The sequence below is a fragment of the Giraffa tippelskirchi genome, chromosome 1, assembly GCF_054371585.1.
Source record: "Giraffa tippelskirchi isolate mGirTip1 chromosome 1, T2T-mGirTip1v1.2.pri, whole genome shotgun sequence".
Lineage (NCBI taxonomy): Eukaryota > Metazoa > Chordata > Mammalia > Artiodactyla > Giraffidae > Giraffa > Giraffa tippelskirchi.
In genome coordinates, this window is record NC_137275.1 from 126651555 (window position 1) to 126663739 (window position 12185).

General features: G+C 51.8%; 1 protein-coding gene across 1 annotated transcript; it reads left to right on the plus strand.

The window, feature by feature from the left end:
• The first annotated feature begins 1077 nt into the window (after positions 1–1077).
• On the plus strand, positions 1078–6266 carry LOC145516004 (uncharacterized). Its single transcript, XM_081517315.1, has 3 exons — positions 1078–1322; positions 1507–2174; positions 3040–6266. Exons 1-2 carry the CDS (start codon positions 1078–1080, stop codon positions 2117–2119), a joined length of 858 nt encoding a protein of 285 aa, XP_081373441.1. The 3' UTR covers positions 2120–2174; positions 3040–6266.
• Positions 6267–12185: the final 5919 nt, after the last annotated feature.

Below are 12185 nucleotides of genomic sequence, written 5' to 3' on the forward strand. Positions count from 1 at the left end.
AGTATGTTTGGAGGCACAGATCCATGGCTCTGGCCGGGTCCCTCATCTCTACAACTCAGCTTCCTTGCAGACACACAGGGTTTGGAAATACTCCTCTTACAGTTGGTGAAGATTAAACAATATGCAGCCTGCAAACTGCTTCACACATAAGGGGCTCTCCTTAGAACTTATTTCTTTCCCACCCCCACCAAAGCAAGTATCATAGCTTCCCTTGATGGAAGAACTGAGGTGGGGTCCTGAGGAGCAGCAGAGGATCACTCTCAACTTCCCTGGACTCTTCAGACTGAAGCTCAGGACCACTGCTTCAGTCCTGCTAAGGTGCCCCCTCACTATACCTTGCAGCACACATGCGAAACCCAGGCCTCAGACACAGGGGAGGGCCAGGACCACATTGTTGACTGTGCCCAATGGGGTCCAGGGCACTGTAACTGGACTCTAAGGCTCCTTCTGCCCTTCCTTTGGGAGCAAGTGCCACTCCACAGAATCCACCCAACAGCCAAAGAGTGACGGTGCAGGGAGCCGGGCTTCCTCACCAGCCTGACCTCTCCTCTGCTCTGAAGCTCTTAGGCCTGGCCTTGGGCTCTAACCCCACCCCCACCCCAGGCCCCTTAGTGCCCAGATGCTACCCCTTGGGCCCTGGGCTCCTGAAGGGAAGGCAGGACTTACTATGCAAGCCAGGTTTTACTTCTTGTCTTGCTCCTGGTATGAAGTAAGGCCTTGTTCATTGAACAATTGCCCAGCTAGCAGCAAGCAGATAATTACCAAAACCTGGAACAGTCCCACATCCATTTTTCCCCCCACAACCCTCCCCTCTCCCATCCTTGAAGGCCAGGGCTAAGACCTCTTCCACACCTGTGTGCCCCCACCCAGCAGCGACCACCAGGACCGCCTTCCTAAGGTCTGAAGATAGATTTCAGGAGAGGGGAGAAGGAAGCCAACAAGGCCACGTGCTGAGAAAGCCATCCCCTTACCAGGAGAAGGCCCAGGAAGGCCGTGATTGAGGGAGGGCTGACTTGGTGCATGGAAGTATTTAGCAGGTTCACTGTTATTACTGCCTAACAGGGTGTTAAAAGTAATATGAATGTGAAATACTGTGGGAAAAACGGAGTTTCCAAAGCCAGTAGCGAGGCCCCTCCGTGTCAGCCTGGCCTGCCGCCGGGCGGAGTCGGGCTGCCCCGTGCGTGGCGCCAGGAGGCGCTGCGGCGGCCAGGGACCGCAGAGGGGACTTGCGGGGAGAGATTAGGGACCAGAGAGGGGATGGGATGCGAGACTTCGGGAGGGCTTCACCACCTCCCTACTGAGTGCACAGAGAAAGACTTGGAGTTTTAAAATAGATAACCAGCACGTGGTAGGTTAGGTGGAAAACAAGATTTTACTGATTTTATGGGACAACTTATCCAGCCACTGGGTAGAGGTGACGAGGTGTGCGGGTGTTTTCTGCAGGAGGTGGGATGGAGGCGAAAAGGCGAGGTCCTGGTTGATGTAAATTTCTCCAATCGATTCCAGATCAGTTGCACACAAACCCGGCAAGCTTTCCCACTGTGCCCTGCAGACGCAGACCGGTCCTCGCGGTCTGATCATAACCCCCTACCCCCAACACACAGCTCCTGGGCCTCCCCCAAACGCTAATTGTCAGACGTCCGAACCACCAGGTACCAGGCCATGGATCGCGCCCCGCGCTGCGTGCCACCCAGGCACCTTCTCCTCAGGTGAGAGCAGGGCCCTCCAGCAAGGCCTAAAGGAAGCCCGGCGTCGCGTTCTCCCCGCACAGCGCAGAGATATCCGCTCCGAGCTGGGTTCCGGACTGTCGCCAGCTCTTCCGACGCAAACGCGCTCCGCGACCTCGGGTGGAGCAGCAACGCGGCCCGGAGGGGTGCTAAGGCCCTGTTCGGACAGGTGCCCCTTCATCGTCAGGCGCCTTGTCAGCCTGGAAACGCTCGTAGGCTTGCTCGGGTATTCCGCTTTCGGGGCCTTGTGCTGGACGACACAGTCTGCCTCGTTCTGTCCGCGTTTCCGGAGAGGACTGCAGCGGAGCCGTGGGGCGCCGACGCTGGCGGTGGCAGACTGTAAAGATTGGGAGAAGGATCCGCAGCTCATTCTTCTGAAGCGCGAGGACTGAGCGTGTTCACGAGTGGGTGACCGCGGTGGCCCCAGAAAAACTCCACGTTCACAAGGTAAATCGGATCCCCAGGACCAGAAGTCTGCAAGGCGCGCGTGCAGGCGAAGGGGAGGTGGGCGCGCAGGGGCGGGAGCGCGCAGCTCGGCCGGGGACGCACCCGCGCGGCTGAAGGCTGGGGCAGCACGGACCCGGCCGCGTCTCCGGGACCTGGGTGCTCACGAGGCCCCAGCCTCCGGGTTCTGTCCCGGAGGCCTGAGCCTCGCGAGTCGCTCCCCGCGCGCCTGCACCCATAGCCGCGAAGGACCGAGTGCGCGACTGAGACTGCGTCCGGGCCCGCGGCCCCGGCGGGCAGGCCAGGTTCGCAGCTCCTCCCCGGGCTCCGCAAGCCTCTCGGCGCCGCGGGCCAGCCTGCTCCATGAGTTCACTTCCTCCTCCGCGAGCGGACCTGGGACGCTGGGCCTGCTGTGGTGGACATGCGCGAGGTTCGGGCAAATCAGCCAGGAGGAGAGGAGAAGTCGAAACCTCTGCCAAGAGAGGAAATGGCCTCCTTCGTGGTCCGGCTCCGAGCGCAGGCCGTAGCGCGGGGATCCGAGGCGCCGGGGAGAGGCAGCCTGGCGCCCCAGACTCGGCCCAGAGTCCTGAGTTTCTCCCCGTCCTTCTTTCTCCCCCAACCCCTGCCCCCCTGGTTTCTCCTTTAGTTTTCACCTGTGTTCAAAAATTTGATATGCGGGCACGTTTACAAAGTCATTTCGCATTTTAAACTCGGCAGCAGCGGAGGGAGTATTACAAATAGGCTCAGATTCAATTGGCTGGTAATTCTCCTCTTCTGCCCCTTTAATTAAACGGAGATTCTAGCGGTGCTTCGGGGCAAGTGATTATGACAAGCATATCTTATATTTACATTAAAATGCTGTCCCCAGGGTGTAATCCAAGACTGGACTCCATTTATTCGGATTTCGAACCTAACGGCTGAGGCCAGAATACAGCTCCCCAGCCCTGGAAGGATGTTTGTGGGGGCTGTTTAGTTTCCTTGCTGATTTTTATTTTTGTCCAGTTCTGTTTCTGAGGCTTAAGGGAAGACCACCGATGGCTCCCAAGGCCCCAGAGAATCTTCAGCCTCAGACCCCACAGAAACCCACGCTAAAAGAATGAAAAAAACATTTGTTTTAAAAGCGCGAATTTTTGCAAAACCAAGAGCCACCCTGGTGGTTCCTTCACCCAGAGAGGCGCCCAAGCAGAATCTTCAGCCAGGACAGTGGACCGCATCAGCCGTGCTGTGGACTGATTTCACGTAGAGCCCAGCAGCCGGGCTTCCTGACCGCGCAATCTCTCTTCGTCGCCACCTCGCCTTTCTCTGATCCACCAACCTCCCTCCACGATTCCCCGAGAATCCTCGCTAGTTCCCTAGCCTGGTCGCCGCTTCTCTCCGGCCAGGGACGCAGCAGCACCATGCGCGCTCACCTTGGGACCTCGCGGCCTCCGCGCCGCTTGACAACTTCCAGGCTCTAAGCGAAGCGCGTGTCCGTGTTGTCACCAGATCCACCAGCGCTTATGATGAGAGCTGCCTCACTGCTTTGCTTTTGGAAACAGCATTCTTTCTTCCCAAGAGAGAAGAGTGTTTTCCTGGACTGGCTTAAACACCACACCACACACACACACACACACACACACACACACACACACACACACACACACGACAAAGTATCTGTGAAAACAGCCTCCAATAGCTCCAATAGCTGTCGTGGAGTACAGTAAAGACTTTTAGGAAATATGAAGACCGGCCTCCAGGAACCCACCCCCAGGTTATCACTTCTCGGGCGACCTTTCTTCCTGCCTCAGTCTCTACATCTCTCTTTTCTTCAAAACTTCTCTAGCTGCCATCTCCACCTTATTTCTCTTAAATAGGAGATCCCTGGAAATAACTGAGAGGAGAGGCACCCACCACCCCCAGTTTCACTCATTAGTGGCTTGTGCTGGCCAGGGACCAGAAGCATCTCTGAGCCTGAGTCTGTTCATCTGTGAAAAAGATGTTAGACCTCCAAAGTCCCACTTCCACTCTGAAATTCTACACAGTTAAGACAAAACTTTTCTTCTGAATTTCCAAACGACTGAAGATACATACATGTTCTAGTAACGCTCTGTGCCAAGACACAGATAAGGACATTTTAAACTTCTGCCGGTGCCCTCTTTGGCTGGTTCCTCCCAGACCAGCCTTCCTTTCCAGGAACGAAAAGAGCCTCAGGGTGGAGAACACCAGGGGTAGGTCTCCTGATCACAGCCACCATCCAAGACCACTTATGGTCACATGATTCATTAGGACCCTTAATCCTCATCTGACCCGCTGATTCAAGCACTGCCAGTGAAACCTCATAAAACTGGCCAAGAGGCTAGCCAGCATATGCGCACACTAATTAGAGTTATGTGAACCTTAGGCTTCCAGTCTGATGAACAGCTCTGGGGCTGCAGGGGGCAGGGGTTTGGGGTCCTTTTCACCTACCAATGCCCTTAGTCCTACCAGGACATCATTTGAACTCAGTGGGTGATCTGAAAGCTACTCTTGCTTCATAAGGTGGCTTAACCAGTAACTAAAGCTAAAAACCTGGCAGCGGGTCCTTAAGAGGAACCGACAAGAATCTTTTCAGAGGCAGACAAGAGAATCAGCAGTGAGCTTTTGTTGTCATTATTGGATCTAGTATTACTATGAGAGAGGGGCGGGAAGAATAACAGTGAAAGAAGAAAGATTTTAATAGAGTGAATTAATAGGCATTAATAGAGTGAATTCTTAATAACCCCATCCCTGAACACACATACACACATGCATGCACACGCACACATGCGCGTGCACACTTATAGAGTAATAGCTATATTTCATCAAGAAGCTGAAGATCTTTCAACTCCACTGACAAGTATAAGGGAAAGCATGATGAGGAGGCTTCAATTGACTTGAGCCAATTTAGCAGCTGCAATTCTGGCCAGGTACCAGGAAGTCACAGAACACCCTAGATAGCAGAACTGGCCCCATCCCTGGCAGGGGGCCCTGTGTATGGCACTTTTCCTACAAGGCATGTCTTCTTCTCCATCTACATCTGACTCCTAGATAGAAAATGGTTGGGGTCAGTCAGTGTTGGGCAGTAAGACCCCTGAGCCTCTCTGAGAGCTGCCCTAATGTAACTGATGTAACTGGAGGTGCCATCTGCTTTGTGTAGGGAGCTATCAACTCTGGCTTTATTTTTGCCTCTTTAGATTTCAGAAGACAAAATACCTGAGGTCTATCAAATCTACATATACTAACTTGTTACACTACAGAATTTATCTCAGTTGTTTTAAAATACATGTGCATTTCCCAATCACCCCCCTTCACCCCACTCCATTTATAACCCATACAAAATATCTACAGACTAAAACATGGCAGAACCTTTCTGAAAGTAGGAGGAAATGTATTTGTGACTTACTTGATGCCTAACAATTTAGTCCTTTGAAATTTAACTGAGGGGAGGGACACACAAAAAATGAGAAACCACTTTCTCTCAGTTCTAAATTTGATCACCTCACTCTTTCTGCTTGCATTTCTTCCTTTCTTTCTTCCCTTTCCCCTTACTGTTTGGATTCAGCAACACAGTTTGGAGCCTTAGGGATCATTTGTTCTGCATGTGCCCTGTCTTCTCTTTCACAGATATTTAAAAATTACAGTCAGGAGGCATCTCACACCATGACCAGATTGTATTTGACATGAGCCTCTTTAAGTTCTTCAAAGCTTCCAGGGATCTGCCCCCATCCCCCAAGCCCTCCTGACCAGCAGAACAGATACAAATGGAATAAACTGCAGCCTTCTGGATTCATAGCAATTCCATTCCTATTTGCTTTTCTATGCAGTAGGGAGCTCTGGAGGACTATGAAAGAAATTAGTAACAATGAGAAAGAAACTGGACTGATGGAGAAAGGCTATTCACATACACATTTTGTATATTTTTAGACTGTGAGAGTGTACTCCCTATTCATGAGAAATTAATCTCAGAATATATATGATAGATACTAGATGCTGAGTACTATTACTAGACGTAATATCATATCTTGAGTAGGAGGATCTAGAGTCCATCTATGGAGAATATTGGATTGAAAAACATGTAATAAACTTTCTGTTTTGTTCCATGGGTTGTAAGTTGGAAATCTGACTAGAAAATAGTATTTTAATGCAGAAGTATAGGGGGCTTTCCGCTTCCCTGATGGCTCAGACAGTAAAGAATCTGCCTGCAGAGCAGGAGAAGCTGGTTCGATTCCTGAGTCAGGAAGATCCCCTTGAAGAGGAAATGGCAACCCACTCTAGTATTCTTGCCTGGAGAATCCCATGGACAGAGGAGCCTGGAGGGCTACAGTCCGTAGGGTTGCAAAGAGTCAGACACAACTGAAGTGACTGGGCATGCACACACACACGCAGAAGTATAGGTGTATAGAACTTTAGGTCAGGCAGAAGGTAATTCCTCTCGTGTTCTCAGAAATGAGTATTTGCCAATTGAAAGCCATTGGCTCATCCAGTTAAGCCAGGTCACTAGAAACACTGACTTGTAGGACTGACCAAACCCTCAGTGCCAAGGGGAAAGGCTGAGCTAGAACACATTTGAAGTACTGACACTTCTAACAATGTTTGAAAATGGACAATTTCTTGTATAAGGAAGAGGATACCCTTTCTCAGAAATGATTGCCTGTCAGCACATTCCCACTCTTACCCTTCTCAGAGTGGGCTGAACACTTCACCCTGGGACATCTGCCATTGCCCTAGGCTTTAACCAATTGCAAGATTCTTGTTAGGCTAATTCTACTCAGGAAGCCTACACCAAAAAAGAGAGTAAAAATTCCTATAATGATATTAACTCAGAAACTAACGGATCAACTAAGCAGTGAGTTGAATAACCAACCCACTCCATCTTCAGATCATTAAATAGTCCTTGGATACCAAAAAACTTTTAGTGAGAACTGCCATGCTCTTCAAAAAATATGGATAAACAACAAGGACCTACTGTATAGCACAGGGAACTATATTCAATATCCTGTGATAAACCATAATGGAAAAGAAATTAACACAACATTGTAAATCAACTATACTTCAATAAAAAGTTTTTAAATGTGCAAATAAACAACTCCACCCCAACTGGCAACCCATCTCATCAGCTCACACTGGAGGTTACACCGCCTGCAGTTTTTCTGAGGGCACAGTCCCTGATGGTAAACAACTGAAACCACTCCTGTGGCAAAGGTGAATTGCAAAATGAAAGGGACTTTTAAAACCCTTTATGTAAAGGTATGGTATGTAGGAAAAACCACACAGGAGATTATCTGTGCTCTACTCACTCATATTAATAAACAAGCCTCCCCCAAACACAAAATCAGACCCTCTTTTCCCACGACAACAGGTGGTCAACTGTGTAATTTCTAAGGAGGTACTACTTGGTTATGTCAGAAAATAGGAGAGATTTCAGCAGGGGGGCCAGGAGAAAGAACAGGGCAATGTTTGTGAGACCCCAAAAGGTGGCATTTGGGGAAACCAGTGAAGCAGGAAGGAAGGGAAGGGAGTTGAAAGAGCCCTTGGTTTCTCCAGCTGTTAGCTGCAGTTTGAACACGTGGAGTCAGGGTTTTCCAAAGACAAGGAATAGAAAGTACAATTCTTTCCCCCACCTCCCTCCACCCTCACCTCCAGGCAGGTCTTCCCCCAAATGAGTATCTTCAGGCTGGAGAGTTTTCCTCCTGCTGGGAATGTGCAGAGATCACTTTTAGAGCCAAATATCACCATTTAGTAAAACTCACAGAGTGGTTATGGAAGCAATCGAAGGAGTCAAGGTGTTCGTGCTAAAAAAGACTACAAGATCAGGTCTGGCTGGGAGTGGGAATATCCAAACGGGTTCTTCATATTTCACGTTTTATAGACAGTTTTTTCCCTAAAGGATATACTTTCATTAGGTCATAAATGCACCAACAGATGAGAGAGAGGCAAGGAGGATGTGTGTGTGTGTGTGTGTGTGCGCGCGCGCGCGCACGCACACGCCCTCTCGACTTGGGGGTGCGGATAAGTGGGTCTTAGTAGGAGGTGGGATCCCAGCCGAGGGTGCCCGCGGCCCACTCCCGCGGGCAGAGGTCTAGGGGAGCCTTCCTCTCTTCTGCCTTAGTTCTTAGGTTTCCAGTGGGTCCACCGAAGCTCCTAACTGCCCAAGGTCCAAGCATTGACTCTCTACAGGCCACAAAGTGGGTACAGGGGATGACATGCTTTTTCAAGAGTTTGTTAAAATTTTTTAACTCAGCAAAGTTTCCTTGTTGGGGCCTTTGTGCCAGAACCTAGGAAGAAGGGAAATGGATTTTCTGGCGACTTTCACTTCCCGGTAGACCTGGATTGGGAAGATTTACCTCCTCCAGCACCCCAGAACTGCGACTAGGTGCCCTGCTCCAGACAGGAGTGGGCTTTGCAGACGTGCATCCGTCCTCACCATCCACCACACTGGCTTTTTTCAGCCCATTTTTCCAAGAGCAAGTGACATCAACTTTCTGCCTATATCGAGTCCCGGAGGACGTTTCAATCCGCAGCACTGATTTCACACTTAAGCGGTCGGTAGCAATTTTGAAATTATTGTAAAATACCACCTGGATGATATATTGTCTGTCTAGGCTAGATTAGCAAGCCACGCGCGCATACATTATGTTTAAATCACACCCCGAAACGTGAAGAAAATGTTTCAGTAGGGATCTACATGCCGCAGAGGGAAACTAGAGCAATAATTATTTCCCTCTTTTCCGATTTCCTGTTTCTAAAGAAAGCACTGGTATCAAGGACGAGTTAGGTAATGTGAACTAAAAGGCTAGCAGGTCGCTGTCATTTAAGCCCAATCACAGTTCGTAGTTCAAGGAAAACTGCCTTTAATTGACACCGTGTATATATTCTTCTGCTACTCTCGGACTCCCCACGCAGGGACGCCCCCAAGAGTATTTATTTCTAGGGCTGGAAACAAAACAACTAACCTAGTCTGCCGCGTAAGAGAGCGTTCCAAGATGGACTGCCGGAGAAAGGCTTTTTGACCCCAGTGGAAATTAGTCATATTGACAGACGCCCGGGGAAGGTAAATTACCCCGCGCGCTGACGTTACGCAGAAGCGCGCCCGGTTGCGACTCCGCCTCGGCGCCCGCGGGGCCAGAGGCTCTGTTAGTCTTTCCAGATTCCGATAAATCCCCACTCTACTTCTCTGGGGCTGGGATTTCAACGTGAAGGAGACGGGGAGAGCGGTAAAAAGGTGCTAGAGAGGAAAAGGGCAAGAGCAAACCAAAAAAGTGGAGGAGAAGAGAAACACTGTGCGCCCAGGGCAAGCTGGACCAAGACCCAGAGCAAAGGAGCAGAGTCCGCAGGGGAGGGAGGAAGGGAGGAGGCGGGGAGGGATAGGGCCGCGCGGCTCCCCGCTCCCAGGTCCGCCACTTGGGAGGTCCCGGCCCCAGCACCGGCCTGGCCAAAAGTCCCCCCGGGAGGCTCGCGGCTCGGGCGGGGTCGCAATTACACCTCGGCTCCAGGCGAGGACTTAAAAACCGAACGGCGGGGGCTGCTGTCTGGAAGCAAGGCCCCTGCGGTCATCAGAGGGGGGCCGGGCCCGTGCACAGGAACTTTTTACAAGGCATGTGGGTACAAGAAAAAAAAAAAATCAAAATAAACCACTTTCATCCAGCGTGGGCCGTGAAAATAAAAGCTGCCTTCTAAAGAGGGCAAGCGGGAGTTTTGAAATTCAGTGTGTGTTTTGCTGTTATATAAAGAGTTTTGTGATTTTACCTGATGACCAGGGGAAATAACTGTCAGATTGTTCTTCCCCGGGAGAGGGCTGTAATAGGGGGTTCACAGATTTCTCTCAAGTCATCTTTTGTCCCCGGACTGCAATCAACTGCATACATCCATACAGATCATTATACAAAGTGTAGAGGGGATACTGCGAGACCTCTATTCTAAGACTGAGTTTGCAGAGGGGGCAGAATGGAGAGCGTCTAAAGCGTGGCCTCTGATTTCACCAGAAGTTGGACCGGAAGACTCGGCTACAAAAGGCCCAGGTCAGGGCGCAAAGACTTGGCGAAATGCGCCCAGCGGCTGCCGGGTGGGCGCCCAGCTTAAGCCGGGGCCGAACCCTAGAGGTGCAGAAGACGGTGCCTCCAGGGCAAGCCGGGGCCGAGGGAGGCCGCCAGCTCTCTTCCCACTCCCAGCACCTTGGGCCTGGCGTCTGCGGTATTTTTAGCTCCTCTCCAGGTTCCATAGAGACTCTTTTGTAAGTGGATCTGATACTTTCCAAGCTGCCCTCACTCGGAGGGGTGTGGGAGTAGGCGGAGGCGGCTGCACGGGTATTCTGAAGGAGAGACCAATGTCTTCTTTAAATTAAAGCAAAACTCGCTCTCTTCAAGTTTCTATCCTTCCTTTTCTCTCTTTCGCCTCGGCCCAGGCCCGTGGGAACACGCCGAGTGCCCGAGTTAAGACGATAGTGGGGTCGGGATGGGTGGGGTCTAGAAATCGGAGCAGAATCAGGGTGCTCCGCGCACTCCGCCTTTTACCCTCTACCCTTCCCCCCTCTCCGCCTGGGCACCCTTGGAAGGGGACAGCACCGCGGAAGGGATCTCCATCGCTTCCGCGGAAGGAATTTCCCTCGCTTCCGAGGAGATAGCGAAGGGGCTGTTTAATTGTTAAATACAAGTTTAAAGTAAGTCAAGTAGTTTTTGCAAAGGAGTTTCCAACCCCATCTGTGTCCAGGAATACGAAACTTGGGGCCCAGACTGGCAGCTCTCAAGTGGGCGGATTTTGATGGCTTGGAGAGCTGGGTCTCCCTGAACCGCGTCTCACCTGGGAGATGCCCTGGTCCAGCTTCCGCCGCCCCGGTCCCCCCTACCCGCCCTGGTTCAAGCCGAGACCCAGAGGCTCTCGAGGCCGTCCGCACGCCCTTCCCGGTCCCGAAGGACAGCCCCCGCCCCCTTCCCGGGCTCTGTACGGCCCCTGAAATTGTCCTGGCGGGCGGGAAGGCGCTCTACCCGGGAGAAACGCGGGAGGGAAGTTGGGGGACAGGCCAAGCGGTCTCCGCTTCCTCCTAAAGGTTCAGTCTCCCGCCCTCCCCATGCCGTCCACCCCGGCTGCCTGGGGTGCTCCGAATGGCCCTCGCGTCCCCGACGCCGCGTCCCTACCCACCGGATTGCCTTCGGGGGGCCCTTGGGTGCTGAGTCGATGGCGCGGCGCTGGGCCGGGCGAACACGGACGACCAGGACCGCCAGGTCTGCGCCGTTAGCAGCCTGGTAACCTTGCCGGTCTAAGATGCTCAGAGGAGGAGGAAGTGCAGAGAAAAAAAGAAAAGGAAGGGGTCGGGGCGGGGGGAGCCTAACACACACACGCACACACACGCAAGCAAGCAAAACCAACTTTGGTGTTGGACTTTTTCAGTTTCACACAAAGCGACCTGGAGTATCTGGAGAAGGTTTTTGAAGACGTTTAGGAGGGAGGGTGAGTTTTCGGCTGAGAAACTCAATCTGCCATACAGTAGCGGCCCCATCTGGGATCTGTCACTGCTGACAGCACCACAGGGCACCGCCGTGATCTTCTGCACAGCCTGCACTCCCCGGAATACCCTCCTTAATCAAAGGATGTCTGCGCGCGCCCGGGCTCAGCTGACCGCGCCGGGAGCAGAGCGGCTGGTGAATTCCACCCCACCCCCGCTCGCCCCCTCCTTCCCTCCCCACGGACAGAGCCCTGGCCCCTCGTGTCTCCCTAGCACATTCATTAAAAGCGGAAAAGAGACAGAGGCTGATGTCATTGCTCTCAGAAGATCATAAACGTAAAAGAGTCATCCTGTGAGAATCCCTGAAAATGACTTTAATGAATAATTTCAGAGACAGTTATGGCTCTGGGTGATTACTGAGCGAGAATATGAAAACCAGATTTGCAAAGTAAAGGCGATGGTCAGGCGGCTCCGCGGCCACTTTCTCCCAGTAAAACCGCATCAGTTTTCTTTCATGACCAAGTTCTACTCACAGAGTCAGTCTGCGTTTTCTTCTTCAAAAATAAAAGCAACACACA